We start from the raw sequence: 16,241 nt of genomic DNA, 5'->3' as shown, positions 1-16,241 counted from the left end.
GTTTCAAAATAAATAAAAGTTGGGCATGGTAGCACACACTTATAATTCCAGACTTGGGAGACTGAGACAAGAGAATTGCAGGTTTGTGGCCAGCCTCAGCTGTTTAGTGAGGCCTCTGTAACTTAGTGAGACTCTGTTTTAAAAAATAAAAATAAGATAGCTAGGTGTGGTGGTGCACACTTGTAATCCCCGCACTTGGGAGGTGGAGACAGGAGGATCGCGCAGGTTCCAAGTCAGCCGCGCTGGCTTAAGAGACCCTGTTTCCAAATAAAAAGTATAAAATAGGTCTGGGAGTGTAGCTCGGAGGTAGAAGGGCTTCGTTCCAGTACCACCAAAAAACAAAAGAAAGCCGGGTATGGTGCCGCATGCTTGTAATCCCAGTACTTGGGAGGCTGAGACAGGAGGATCACGCAGGTTCGAAGCCAGCCACAGCTACTTAGTGAGGCTCTCAGCAACTTAGTGAGACCCTGTTTCCAAATAAAATACAAAATAGGTCTGGGAGTGTAGCCCCAAAGTAGAAAGCCTCTGGGTTCCATCCCTAGCACCACAAAGAATAAAAAATAAGATAAAAAAAATAGGGCTTGGGGTGTAGCTCAGAGGTAGACTACCCCTAGGTTCAATCCCCAAGGCATTTTAGTACTTTCCTACAAAAAAGTAGGAAAGAAAAAACTCATTACTCTAATTTTTATAGCCAAAAAAAGAAAAGGCCACACTATATAAATGGAAGAAACAAAATATAAAGCAACAACAGGAAACTGTTCATGTTCATTTTGCAAAAAAAAAAAAAAGCATTAGTTGGACATGGTGGAGCATGCTTGTAATCCCAGTACTTGGGAAGCTAAAACAGGAAGATCGCACAGGTTCAAAGCCAGCCTCAGCTACTTAGTGAGACCCTGTTTCCAAATAAAATATAAAATAGGTATAGGTCTGGGAGTGTAACCCAGAGGTAGAAGGTCCCCAGGTTTCATCCCTAGTACTAAAAATAAGAACATTAAAGATATCTACTGAAGAATAAATCAAACTAAATTTTCAATTTTACATGCATATCACCATAAGGCACATCCAAAGTAATAAGCATAGTATGAGTTTTAGACTAGACTAATTTTAAGTGATTTCTGGTTTGGGTCATCTGTCTCCTTTGCTCAAAGTTCTAAAAATCACCTAAGAAATATAAAAATCACCTAAGAAATATAAAAATCACCTAAGAAATACTACGTAGGAAAAGGTATGTTTCAACTTCAATTAATGAAGATACTTGGAAGCTTTCTTATGGTAAGTATTCAGATTTGGGGGTAGGGTGGTGTTTGTGGTATTGGAGATTGAACCCAGGGGTATTCTACTACTGAGCTACATTGGCCTCACTAAGTTGCTGAGGCTGGCCATGAACCTGCAATCCTCCTGTCTCAGCCCCTCAAGTACTGGGATTACAAATGTGTGCAACCACACCATCTTTTTTTTTTTTTTTTTTTTGTGTGTGTGTGTGTGTGGTACTGGGGTTCCTGGAAACCCTTCTATCTCTGGGCTACACTCCCAGATCTATCTTATTTTATTTTTATTTGGAAACTAGGTCTCTTAAGCCAGTGAGGCCGACTTCGAACCTGCGGGATCCTCCTGTCTCTGCCTCCCAAGCTTGGGGATTACAAGCGTGTGCCACCACACCCGGCTTTCTTTTCTTTTTCTTTTTTTTGGTGGTACTGGGGTTCCTGGAAGCCCTTCTACCTCTGGGCTACACTCCCAGACCTATTATATATATATATATATATATATGTTTTTTAAACAGGGTCTCTTAAGCTAGCGCGGCTGGCTCCAAACCACGCCCGGCCTTTTCTTATTTTTGAAACAAGGTCTCACTAATTTGCTGAACCTGGCTTTAAACTCACAAACCGCTTGTCTCAGTCTCCCAAGTACTTTGTGTGGTACTGAAAATAGAACTCAGAAAAAAAGATTTTTATACATACGAAAACAAGACCATGTCAGAAATTGCTGTTACACACACCCACACCCACACACCCCTCTCCCTCAAAGAGAATGGAGGAGAATATGTGAAGATCACATTTAAAATGATTTCTTAAGCCGGGCGTTTTGTGCATGGTTGTAATTCCAGTACTTGGGAGGCTTAGACAAGGATTCGGGTTCATGGACAGCCTCAGCTACTTATATAGTGAGGCTCTTCCGCAACTTAATAGGAACTGAACCATAGGGGGCATTCTACCTCTGACTATAGCCCTTTTTATTTTTTATTCTGAAGCAGAGCCTCACTAAGCTGCTGAGGTTCTCAGTGTGTGTGTGTGTGTGTGTGTGTGTGTGTGTGTGTGTGTGTGTGTGTGTGTGTGTGTGTGTGTACAATCAGTGGGGAAATATTACAGGGAAATATACCTTTACCAAAATATACATAATCCATGATTAGAGAATACCACTAGCTAATTTAAAATGAAATATGTATTTCATAATGTCCACCAGTGGGCCTACGAGTTCCAGCCTCTTCTCTATGACAATCTTTTCAAAGACTTAAAGGTACTTATGTCTTTTTAAATCTTCTCATCTCTACCTTTTAGGGTTCTGTTTCCTCAAATTTGACATAGTCTAACACAATCTACACTTTCTCCTTGGTTCCTCCCTTGAACACTTGCTAGTCCAAAAAGAACATTTTAAAACTGTTGTCCCTAGAAATAAATGACTGGTTGGGAGAGAAATGATACAGAGTTCACACTATAGCAATGTGCACAAGGAAAGTTATATTATTGCAGACTGAAGCCTGACCCAAACTGCTTTATCTTCAAAGCTAGGCTGTTGTGACAATTCTCAATCCTTTTTTCTACTCTGACACACCTGATGATCACTCTTCTAAAAAGTAATATTTACTAAAGGGACCAGAAAATGTGCGATGTTTGAAAAGGCTTTTCATTATTATTTTATTATAAACGCAAGTGTAACAATGTTCACTACAATTAAAACAAATTCAGATTAAACTCTAAAACAATATAAAAATAATGGAAAATGAGTAGTTTATTAATCTTCTGGTAACACAACATATTTTTAGACAGACCTATTACTGAGCTTTCCATTTCATAAACCTTTGTTGTATATCCCATGTCCCTTCCCACTCTCCTTCCTCAATCACAAAACAATGAACATAAAGGAAGGAATTAAACCCTCTGAAAAGTTAAAATATTTTTCCAAGAAAATTAAGTAAAAAGCCAAATATGTTGTCCCTTGAAAAACTGGTATTTTAAGGTTTAAGACAGAATAAACAGCACTCAAAAAAATTAAAACAAAAGAATGTGCCAATAAGATACAAAAATTTGATTGTCAAGAAAGGTAGATTTAAAAAGAGTTTTGTAGCTGGGTGTGGTGGCACGCACTTGTAATCCCAACATTTAGGAGGCTTGAGACAGGAGGATCAAGGTTCACAGACAGCCTCAGCTACTACTTAGTAATGCCTTTTTGCAACTCAGTGAGGCCCTATTTCAAAATAAAGAATAAAAAATAGGACTGGGAGGTAGAATACCCCTGGGTTTAATCCCAGTGCCAGAAGAAAAAAAAAATTGGACTTCATGTTACTAGAAAAAATACCTTTTTAGAATACATACAAATAAAAGAAACCAAGTGAAGAGATGGGAACATTTAACAACTCAAAAGTTTGGATCTATAATCCAACATCTATTATGGTGATAAGGATATGAGGACAAAATGAAATGAAACTATCAAATAGCCAAAATCTAATTAGATCACACACATCTGAAACTGGAAGATTCAGGTGTATTTCAATTGGCCCTTAAAGTCCTAGAAGACTTTGGTCTTCAGTAGCATTCTCCAGAGAGCAGGCCAACATTAAAAATTTCTAAATGCACCCCCTATATGAAAAAAGGTTTGAAAACAAGTTATCAATAGTGACTTTCCATAAACAAAATAGATGGGTAGGAGGCGAGTATATTCGGGGAAATAAACTAAGTGATGTGTACATGCATGTTTGTATCACTCTGAACCTCACTACAATGTATAATTACATCTCACCATTGCAAGTATTAAAAATAAATGGGTAACTATTATGTTAACTGAGTCTTCAATTTCTCTTTTCTTTTTTTCTTTTCTTTTTTCTTTTTTTTTTTTTTTTGTGGTACTGGGGATTGAATCCAAGGGCATTCTATCTCTCTGAGCCACACTCCAAGCCCTATTTTATATTTATTTATTTTGTGGTACTGGGGATGGAACCCAGGGGTATTCTACCTCCGAGCTATACCCCTTAATCTTATTTTTTATTCTTTATTTTGAAACAGGGTCTCAGAGAATTGCAAAGAGCCTTACTCACTAAGTAGCTGAGGCTCTCCATGAACCCAGATACTCCTGTCTTAGCCTCCCAAATGCTTTATTTTTATTTTGAAACAAGATTGCACTATGTTGATGAGAGTCTCACTGAGGCTGAGGCTGTCCACCAACCTGTGATCCTCTTGTCTCAACCTCCCAAATACTAGGATTACAGGTGTGCTACCAAGCTGAGTTTTTAATTTTAAAAATTATCTAAACCAATATGTTTTGTTATGTAGAAGAGTGGTTATCTGCATGCCTGTAATCTCAGTACTTGGGAGACTGAGATAGAAGAATGGCAGGTTTGAGGACAGCCTCAGAAATGTAGTGAGACTTAAAAGCAACCTGGCAAGACCCTATTTTCAAACAAAAATATAAAACAAGTCTAGGAGTAAGGCTTAGAGGGAGAATGCCCAAGGGTTCAATCCCCAGTACTACAAATACAAAAAAAAAAAAAAAAAGTTATCATCTACAAAAAAAAAACCTAAGTATAGGCTCTTTTTGGTCTTTCAACTCTTTTCTGCACTTCACCAATCCTTATTAAGAGTTTTATTTGCAGCAGGGCGTGGTAGTGCATGCTTATAATCCCCGCACTTGGGAGACAGGAGGACCGCACAGGTTCAAAGCCAGCCTCAGCTCCTTAGTGAGGCTCTCAGTAACTTAGTGAGACCCTGTTTCCAAATAAAATATTAAATAGATCTGGGAGTATAGCCCAGAGGTAGAAAGCCCCTGAGTTCCACTCCCAGTACCACCACCAAAAAGAAAAAAAAAAAAGTTTTATTTGCTGAGAGACCTAGTCTGGGGAAAATGGAAAGCTCTCAGCAAGATAAAACTGAAAAGCTTAAAACTGTACCTTAACAACCATCTTACTCTGATAAATAAATAAATCCTGAATATTCATCGCTAGAAGTATGACACATAAGTCACTGATCCAGAGTAGTGGCATTCCTCATTTAACCTATACCTAACAATTACTAATTCCTATTAATAAGTTCATCATCTTACAAATTCTCCTAGAAGTGCAATTAAACTGTACTCACCTGAATCTGAATAGGAAGATTATCTTTGACTGTATTTAACAGGGTCTCTGTGGGTTTGTCTTTGCACATTAAAACCAGCTCCAAGTCCATATCATCCTTAATCAGCAAGCCTTTTGCAACCAGGCCAATTCTCATTACACCACACAATGTCCGACCACCTTGATCCCTAAAAATAAAAGTCTGTGTGATTATTTTTACAACCCATTCCCCAACCTCTAATACTTAATCATCACTTGGCTTCCTGGACAATCATATGAACTAAGGGAATATGTAAATCCAGACATCCAAACTCTACCAATCAAGTCTCAGATTTAAAGCTCATAAAGTATCTTTCTCCAACGTTTCAGAGAGTCTATTTCAGACTATAGGACTTTTAATTCTTTACTACATGCTTTTTTCTATTTTGTTGTGCTGAGGATTAAAACCAGAGGCATTCTACCTTTGAGCTACACTCACTGCAATATTTTATTATTTTTTATTTGAAACAGGGTTTCACTAGGTTGCTGAGAGCCTCACTAAATTGTTAACGCTAGCTTCGAACCTATGATACTTTTGTCTCAGTCTCCCATGTACTAGGATTAGAGGCATGTGCCACCATGCATGGCTATACATCTGTATTTCTTAAAAAAAAACCAAAACACTATGTCTCTAAACATTTTTTCAAACTGATCTTTATAAACTTCTATTTTTTTTTTTTAGTAGTAGCAAAAAATTTTCAAGAAACATGAACATCAAAGTATACTGAGAAAGAGTATTAGGACAAAAATCTAAACCACCTGAATTCAACCCCAAAAGTCCCTGCTGATTCAATTATATCCACAATTGTAAAATGGCTATTGGCTACATGTTCCTTCCTAGCTGCATCATTCTAGGAATCCACAAAATCTTGTGAAGAAAACTGAAAAATGTGTAGAGCTGAGGAAGTAAACAGACAAGGATGGAACTGAAAATGATTGTACATACCTGGAATCCCCGGACTTAAGAGGCTGGACAGGAGGATCAGAGGTTTGAGGACAGTCTCAGCAATGTAGCAAGGCTTTCAGAAACCTAGCAACACCCTGTTTCCAAACAAAAAAATTAAAAAGGGCTGGGGGCATTGCTCAAAGGGAGAGTGCCACTATGCTCAATCCCCAATGCCACAAGAAGAAAAAAAATTTTAAAAAGAGGGGAGGAAAGAAAGAACATACCTAAGATAATCTGCCAGCATCTGCATCCCAATCCAAAAGCAACTAAATATTAGAGCAGACATTCAAAGAAGATCAAATTATGAATGGTGTATATCTAAAATCTTCATCTATCTTTGGTTTCAATTCTAAAAAGCTTCTTATTGATTCATTTCCCTTAACCACACAAGTGAAAATATTAAGCTTAACAGTTGTTCAACAAGTAAGCAAGTGTTTGAGAATGTAAAATACAGTGAAGAAGATCTAGCCTTTTCTGCTGTTCCTGAGGCATACAGTGTGATTAAGTAGCGGAAGCCTTAGCAGATTAGGTACCCTGCTTAAAAGGGGAAGAGAAAGTGACACCTAACAACAGCATGCAACATATGCTCACTTAAACTACACAAAAGGAGGGTTGAAACACACAAAAACATGAGCCTTGAAAAGTTAATTGTTCAATTTCATAGAAACAGTAAAATGGCAAACTCAAGTCGGCTGGATACTACAATGCTTGGGCTTTTACGTTATATGGTTGTTTCCCAAGTTTGGAAAGGGAGAGGTTAAAATTAAAAGAGAGGTCAAGCAAGGAGACCTGAAAGTCTGACTTCAGCAGTCTTGGCTAGATGGAAAAAAGATCATTCTTGCTGGAAGCAAAAAAATCAACACTGGGCAAAAGTCAATGGAGCTGAGAATGAAATGGAGAAGGGAATGAAACAAACTGTGGCAGTGGAAACCAGACAGGAAATTATAAATAATCTAGTCACTGCTGCAGTTCCTGGCATACCTTAGAGAGTCAATAAACATTAAAAGAATGAAAAACGGTAAAAGTGGTACAAATACAGAAAGAGATAACTATATTAAAGCACATGACTCAAGTGTAGGCAACTGCCTGGTATAGTCTTTGATTCTTTCTTCCTCTGTACCCCTGTCTTCTCATCCTCCCATTCTCCCTAATCTAAGAATTACTTATAAATTCTTCCTCCATAATCATCCTCAAACCACTGCCTTCAAAGTCGACTGTCTCAATAATCCCCTCTTCACTGACCTTATTAACTGACCTCTGCCATCTTCAATCTACTATACACTACAACCAGAATAATCTTTCAAACACACTGCTCAGATGGCACTCCCTCTATTATTTCTCTTGGTGACCGGTGAACACATGTAGCATACTGGGAGGCAGTTCAGAAGGCAGCATGACTTACTAATTTGAATCCTGGCTCTGTCACTCATTGTGTGAAATTGAGCAAATTATAAATACTTGGCTTTTAGCTGGGCATGGTGACACACGCTTGTAATCCCAGCACTGGGAGGCTGAGACAAGAGGATTGTACAGATTCAAAGTCAGCCTCAGCTACTTAGTGAGGCTCTCAGCAACTTAGTGAGACCCTGTTTCCAAATAGAAATATAAAATAGGTCTGGGAGTGTAGCCTGGAGGTAGAAGGCCCCTCGGTTCCATCCCCAGTACCATAAATAAAACATATATATATACATACATACATACACACACACACACACACACACACACACACACACACACACACATACATGCTTGACTTCTTTGAGCCTACTTCCCTCTTCAGATAGAATAGTACTGAGAATATAATTTACTTTGAGAAATAACCCTTGTCCCAGAGGTTAACATTTATTACTATCTCAATAAACAATAGGTATTATTACCCTATACTTTTCTCACATCTAAGTCTTTGCTAAGGTTTATTTCTTATCCTTCTTTCACTGTTTGCCAAAACCCCATCCATTTCTGAGCCTATTCCAAATGCTACCTCCTTTGTAAAACTTTTTTGGATTCCCAGAACCAAGTCTAGACTCTGTACTTTCACAATTTATTTACAAGAAACTGAAGCATAGATGATAAGAAAATTGAAGCTGAAGTCAAATTTAAATGTGAATCTCAGTTCTACCACACATACTCTCATTTAGTGACCTTCATCAAGTTAAAGGCAATTAATAATTCTGAGTCACTTTTTTTTCATAAACAAATGTGCAACAGTGGAAATTTTATAAATGGGGGGCCAAAGAATAATAACAGAATAACAGAGACTCTTAGGTTTGTTGTAAGGTAAAAAATAATCTGATAGCTATTACTGGCTAGCCATTATTAACCTACTTATTAGATTCTAAATCATAATTGTGATATACCTGGTCTTACCATCCCACACATAATAGAAGATGACATGGAGGCCGGGCGTGGTGGCGCACGCTTGTAATCCCTGCGCTTGGGAGGCAGAGACAGGAGGATCGCACAGGTTCGAATCCAGCCGCGCTGGCTTAGGAGACCCTGTTTCCAAATTACAAAAAAATAGGTCTGGGAGTGTAACCTGGAGAAGGGTGTCCAGGAACCCCAGTACCACCAAAAATAAAAAATAAAAAATAAAAAATAAATAAAAAGCCATGCGTGGTGGCACACGCTTGTAATCCCAGCACTGGGAGGCTGAGACAAGAAGATTGTACAGATTCAAAGCCAGCCTCAGCTACTTAGTGAGGCTCTCAGCAACTTAGTGAGACCCTGTTTCCAAAGAGAAATATAAAATAGGTCTGGGAGTATAGCCCGGAGGTAGGAAGCCTCTGGGTTCCACCCCCAGTACCACCAAAAAAAAAAAAAAGACCACATGTTGAGCAGAGGTACTAAGTCCTAATTCAAACAGACCTAAACCTGAATAATTAATCTGAATATAACAGTTGTTATAAAACAAGCTAAATAGAATGAATTACTTAAAATTATGAAGAGTCCTAATTATACATATTGTGGTACCTTGTGCAATTTACTTTTGAGTCAGCTTGTAAAAAGATAAAATACTAGGTTAAAATAAGAGACCATAGGCCAGGCGTGGTGGCACACGCTTGTAATCCCCGCGCTTGGGAGGCAGAGACAGGAGGATCCCACAGGTTCAAAGTCAGCCTTGCTGGCTTAAAGAGACCCTGTTTCCAAATAAAAATACAAAAAATAGGTGTCTGGTAGTGTGGCCTGGAGGTAGAAGGATTTCCAGGAACCCCAGTACCACCAAAAATAAATAAATAAATAACCATAAAGCCAGGCGTGGTGGCGCACACTTATAATCCCAGCATTCAAGAGGCGGAGCCTGAAGGATCACGGTTCAAAAACAGCCTCATCTACTTAGTGAGGCCCTTCACAACTCAGTAAGACCCTGTTTCAAAAACTAAAAAGACTAAGCCAGGCGTGGTGACGCACGCTTGTAATCCCTGCGCTTGGGAGGCTGAGACAGGAGGATCACGCAGGTTCAAAGCCAGCCTCAGCTACCTCGTGAGGCTCTAAGCAACTTAGACCCTGTTTCCAAATAAAATATAAAATGGGTCTGGGAGTATAGCCCGGAGGTAGAAAGCCTCTGGGTTCCACCCCCAGTATCACATAAAAAGAAAAAAGAAAAAGAAAAAAAAAATATTCCTCTTGTCTCAGCCTCCCAGTGCTTAAGTGCACAGTATAAGTCTATTACAGAAACACTGCTCTGTTCTTCAAAGACTTGTCTACCTGTCTTCTACAAAATAAGAATGGAATCATTCCATACTACTTTAGAATCCCCGACAAGTGTTCAACCTAGGAACAGTTCCACAAATGCAAAGGTTTTACACAAGACAACCAAGAGCATCGACACATAGAGGTAGATTTTAAAATCCAAAAATTAGGTGCCAGGGTTGGAGGCGCATGCTTGTAATCCCAGCACTTCAGAGGCTTAAACAGGAGGATCCAGGTTTGCGGCCAGCCTCAGCTACTTAGTGAGGCCCTCTGCAACTTGGTGAGACCCTGTTTCAAGAACAAAACACTGGGCTGGGTGTGTAGCTCAGGGGCAGAATGCTCCTGGGTTCAATCCCCAACACCACAAAAATATTTTTAAAATACTAAATAAATAAAAATCCAAAAGTTAAGTGTGGAGCTCCTTATCCTCTAAAAACCTTTAAAACAAGGTGATATCACTATCTAATTCAGCAAAACTCTATAGGAACATTTTCCAAAAGTATGCCAGGTTTGAGAGAAAATTAGAAGATGTATTAAAAAGGCCCAAACTCCACTAAAATGTACTTAAAAATGATAGAAACAGCATTATTTTACGTGTATAGACATATATGTATACATACACACATGCATACACACATACATATATACACATGCATATACACATATGAAGCAATAATTTTAAAAGTTTTAAAAACATGAACATTTATCAAAATATAGTCTAAATTTGGAGTACATTACCATTTAACTTGCACAAGACCCGGAATATATACAGAGCCAAATATCACTAAGGCATATTACAAATTCAGACACTGGATATTATTAACATGAACTCCAAACTGTACAATAACATTTTTAAGCCATCCATGTATGAGAAAAGTTAAATTAATTCCAAGAACCTTCAAATTGATGCCAGTCACAGTGTATAAATTACCTATAAACAGTTAAAGAAATTACATTTGTCAGCAAAAAATTGACAATGATTATCTTTCAAATGAAGATAAAAAGGTTATACTATCTTTCGGTGAAGAAAATCTATATATGAATATTTTCCTACTATTCTTCATCTATCACACTGATTTAGAATTGAAAGTTAGAGAGAAAAATTCTGCAATCATTATCTTCCATTTACAAAAGCTATAGGTGTTTGTTTTTGGTTTTTTGTGTATGTGGTACTAGGAGTGGAACCCAGGAGCTTTCTACATCTGGGGTACAATCCCAGACCTATTTTATATTTTATTTGGGAACAGCGTCTCACTAAGTTGCTGATAGCTTCACTAAGTAGCTGAGGCTGGCTTCAAACCTGCGCAATCCTGTCTCAGCCTCCCAAATGCCAGGATTACAAGCATGCACCACCACGGCTGGCTCTATACTACGATTTTTAAATGTCTGTCAAGAACAATATTTTGTGATTCCCCTCCCCCCAGATCAAAAACACTATTTACTTCAGAATTTAGGAGCCTGAACAAACAAGCAAAAAGATGGCATCTCATAACCTTGAATCAGAAAAGGTTTTAAAGGACTTGGTACATTCTCAAAAGGGATCCTAAAAGATCTGTCTTCTTTTTGGGGCTCTAATCATTATTCCTCTTTTGCTTTTCTTTCAAGTTCAATTCAGAAAAATGCCATGTACCATTTACTTCCTTGGATACAGTCAAATATTTAAGAAAACCCCCAAATCTGCTTATCACAAACTCAGTCCAGGATCCTTGAGCTTTTACACTGCAGGAAAGCAGCACAAAGGCCAGCACATACTCATACTCACTTGGAATAGTTCTCTACAGCCTCATCTTTCTTCACTTCTGTCTCACCCTCTGTTTTTGTGCCTTTGTTTGTTTCATCCAGCCAATCTGAGACATGTTTAAGAGCACATTCAACGGTAGACACCATATTTTGAACAGCTTCAAGTTCCTCTGGGGATGGATAAATTGTTGAATGTTTCACCATAACATGGCGATCATCATTGGCAAAAGATCGAATAGATCTCTATCAGAAGGAAAAGAAAACAATTACTTCAATAAAAAAAGTCACCATGGCAAAAATATATGTATATTTAGCATCATGACATCAAACGCCACATATCTGTGAAAAAATTAATGATGAGATAATTAAAAAATGAGTCAGGAATGGGAAATAAAAATCCATTTTATTGAACTTCTCACTAGAAAATGTGAAGTCTTTCATTCATGTATAAGTTTACCAATATCACACTAAGCATTACGCACACTGTGCTACCTTTCAGTTAAACCTACCTTGAGCCGGACGTGGTGGCGCACGCTTGTAATCCCAGCGTTCAGGAGGCTGAGACCGGAGGATCACGGTTCGCGAACAGCCTCAGCTACTTAGTGAGGCCCTCTGCAACTTAGTGAGACGTGGTTTCAAAATAAGAATAAAAAATAGGGCAAGGGGTGTAGCTTGGAGGTCGAATGCCCCTGGGTTCCATCCCCAGACCCACCAAAAAAAAAAAAAAAAAAAAAAAAAAAAAAAACCTACCTTTCCAAATACCCCTTCAAAAAAGGCCATTCAAACCATGTGCCATTTACAGAAAAATTCCGAACTTCAAGAGAGTCTCTAGAAATACATAATGGTGATTCATGACATCCAGCCACTTTCTTCCAAACTGCCAAAGATTTTTATACCTTAACTGCCTAATACAGTAGTAACACAAAATACAAAGTTATATATTAACTGTGGAAAACAGTGGAAGTTGTTTAGTACTTATCACTAAAATCTCTGATGAGCTGGTGTGGTAGTATATGCTTGTAATCCCAGTACTTGGGAGGCTGAGACAGGAGGATCGCAGGTTCGTGTCCAGCCTCAGCTACTTAGTGAGGCTCTCTGCAACTTAGTGAGACCCTGTTTAAAAAATAAAGAATAAGCCAGGCAATGCTGGTGCACGCTTATAATCCCCACACTTAGGAGGTGGAGACAGGAGAATCGCACAGGTTCGAAGCCATCCATGCTGGCTTAAGAGACTGTTTCCAAATAAAAAAAGTGTAAAATAGGCCTGGGAGTGTAGCCCGGAGGTTAGAAGGGTTTCCAGGATCCCCAGTACCACCAAAAAATAATAAAATAAAATAATATAAAAAATAAAGAATAAAAAACAGGGTTTGGGGATGTAGTTCGTAGGTAGAATGCCCCTGGGTTCAGCCCCCAGTACCCCCCAAAAAAAAACCTCTGATGCAAAACTTTAATTTTTAAATATATTAATAGTAGACTTCCCAAATTCCAAAACTGGAGTATATATTACAAGAAATTTTTTTCCAAGCTAGTTTACAAATATATTCATTCTCCATCAAAATTCCCTCAGAGCTGAGCACAGTGGTGCATCTATAATCCCAGTACTTAAGAGGCTCAAACAAAAGGATTTACAGGTCTGAGGTCAGCAAGTGATAACTTAAGAAGACCTTGTTTCAAAATAAAAATTAAGCCGGGTGTGGTGGCACACGCTTGTAATCCCCATGCTTGGGAGGCTGCGACAGGAGAATTGCACAGGTTCAAAGCCAGCCTCAGCTACTTACTGAGGGTCTCAGCAACTTAATGAGACCCTGTTTCCAAGTAAAATATAAAATAGGTCCGGGAGTATAGCCTGGAGGTAGAAAGCCTCTGGGTTCTACCCCCAGTACCACCAAAAATGAATAAATAAATAAATAAATAAATAAATAAATAAATAAATAAATAGGGGTGCTGCAGGTGTAGCTCAGTGGTGATATGCCCTGAATTCAATTCTTATTAACACACACACACACACACACACACACACACACACCACCTCTCAGAGCTGATTTATTTTAAACCCCAACAAAAACCATTTCAAAGATCATTTGGAAATCAATAGCAGTATCAAGAAATATCCTACAAACTGGGCACTGTAGCACATGCTTGCAGTCCCAATACTTGGGAGGCTGAGAGGGGAGGATTGCAGGTTCAAGGCTAGCCTTGACAAGTTAGCAAGATCTAGTTTCAAAGAAAAAAATAGGGCTGGGAGTATACCTCTGAGGTAGAACACCCATGGGTTCAATCTCCAGTACTAAATGGAAGAAGAGGAGGGAGGAGAGAAGGGGAAGAAAAAAAGAGGGGAAGGAAGGGGAGGACTATTATACTAAAAGTATCAAAAATTTTTTAAAGCAATAATTAAAATGCTATGTTGCCCCCAGAAATCAGTGCAGAAAACTAATGCTGAGACTGAGACAGAAGGATCGCACAGGTTCAAAGCCAGGCTCAGCTGGCTTAAGAGACCCTGTTTCCAAATCAAATATAAAATAGGTTTGGAAGTGTAGTCCAGAGGTAGAAGGCCCCTGGGTTCCAATCCCAATACCACCAAAAAAAAAAAAAAAAGAGAGAGAGAGAGAACAGATTTCATGAAAATTTAACAGAGTAGATCCTTCACACTCATGAGTCACACACTTAAAAACCTTAGTAGCTCCAAATTTACAAGTTAAAAAAAAAAAAAGTCAAAGGAGAACTTAGTTTCTCATAAAGCCCAAAGTATTCCATTTAAAGGATGGTTACAAGCCGGACATGATGGCGCACACTCGTAATCTCAGGACTTGTAAGGCTGAAACAGAAGGATCGCGGTTCAGTTCCTGGCCAACCTCAGCTACTTACTGAGGCCCTCCACAAATTATAAAACCTTGTTACAAAATAAAGAATAAAAAATAGGGGACTTCCGGAAAGATGGCGACCGAGAAAAGCGGGGCTTAAGAGCCCCGCTAACAACCAATCTTCATTACCACAAAATCAGCGCCTTTCATAGCCAGAAAACACCATCACCAGAGAAACAAAAAATCACCAGGCTCCAGAGAGAAAGCGGACTGAGAACAGAGCTCAGAGCCACAGAGGAGATACACCGGCCTCACGCCCGAGGACGCGGCAGCAGCGCTTTACTGCTGGCGGCAGCGGCAAGTTCACCGGATGGCTACAGCAAGCCGAGGTGAGCTGCTGCGGAACAGCCAGGCAGGATTTCTCGGCGCAGGGAGCATCTAAAGCTCCCAGTGGCTGAGCTCAGCACACGCTGCAGGGATTCAGAGTGGAACTCAAAACCAAGAAGAAATACACCAGCCTCATGGCCGAGGGCGTAGCAGCGGCGCCATATTGCCACCGGCAGCAGCAGCAGCGAATTCGCGGAGTCCAGTACAGCTACATCTGCATACTCAAGAACAGTGAGTCAAATTGTGGGCCACAGAGGAGAAATCCCAGTACTGAACTCCCTGGGACTTGACCCAGTGGGGGAGTGGCGGTGGCAGAGATATCACACCGTAGGAGAACGTGCAACCTGGCACCCCCCACAGTCTAAAGCAGCCTCTATCGACTCTCTGGGTCGGAGACTCTGTGATACAACCCAGTAAAGGAGTAGTGGGGTCTGAGATACTACTGACTCGAGATCCAGAACACCTTAAGTGAAGTCATAGTGACCCAAGGGAAGAACCCAGAGAAGGCACAAACTTCCGAAATCATGGGAAAGAGGAATAATACTGGAGCAATGAATGCCCACAACCCCACAACATCAGAACTCGATAAAACAGAAAGTCAGAGATTTATAGAAGATCAAATCAGGAAAATAACTGTAGAAATAATAGAGGTGCTTCGAAAAGAACTCAGAGAGAGCCAAAAAGAGATAAAGGATGCAATTAATGAAGTAAAGGCCTCAATTCAAAGCACGAACAACCGATTAGAACACATGGAGAACAGAATCTCGCTTTTACAAGATGATCATTCCAAAAATGAACGCATAGTTTCTAACCTAGAAAAAAATATCCGACAGCAGGAATCTGATATTGAAGAAATATGGGCCCATTTTAAGAGAGCTAACCTAAGAATAATTGGAATAGAGGAGGGAAAAGAAAGTGAAACCAAAGGGATCAACAATCTCTTCAAGGAAGTAATAGCAGAAAATTTTCCAAACATAGAGCAAAAGGTTGATACACAGGTCCAGGAAACTTATAGAACTCCCTTTAGACAGGATCGGAGAAGAGGATCCCCACGCCACATAATTGTCAAAATGACCAATGTGGAAGCCAAGCAGAGAATCTTAAAGGCAACAAAAACAAAGGGCCAAGTGACATTCAGAGACAAACCGATTAGAATCACTCCAGACTTCCCAAACCAAGTCATGAGAGCCAGAAGGGCTTGGAGTAACATCTTCCAAACTCTGAAAGAAAACAACTTCCAGCCAAAAATTTCCTACCCAGCAAAACTTTCTATCAAATTAGATGGAGAAATAAGAAGCTTCTATGACAAACAGAA

At 39.4% G+C, this 16,241-nt stretch overlaps 1 protein-coding gene across 2 annotated transcripts in view; it reads right to left on the bottom strand.

Annotated features, from left to right (window-relative positions):
• The window catches only part of STRBP (spermatid perinuclear RNA binding protein), a gene marked incomplete at its 3' end in the record, with an annotated part of 66,004 nt that extends 54,029 nt beyond the window's left edge, over positions 1 to 11,975 (bottom strand). For both annotated transcript variants that reach the window (XM_080708499.1, XM_080708500.1), the window contains exons 1-2: positions 11,761 to 11,975; positions 5,346 to 5,511 (exon numbers count right to left, since the gene is read on the bottom strand). In XM_080708499.1, coding sequence (XP_080564625.1) covers positions 5,346 to 5,511; positions 11,761 to 11,942 — 348 coding nt within the window. In that variant the 5' untranslated portion in view covers positions 11,943 to 11,975. The remainder of the gene's footprint in view (positions 1 to 5,345; positions 5,512 to 11,760) is intronic.
• Between the last annotated feature and the right edge of the window lie 4,266 nt (positions 11,976 to 16,241).

The sequence above is a fragment of the Muscardinus avellanarius genome (assembly GCF_963383645.1).
Source record: "Muscardinus avellanarius genome assembly, chromosome: 13".
Lineage (NCBI taxonomy): Eukaryota > Metazoa > Chordata > Mammalia > Rodentia > Gliridae > Muscardinus > Muscardinus avellanarius.
Note: the sequence above shows the minus strand (reverse complement) of the source record. Positions and strands in the feature narration are given on the sequence as shown.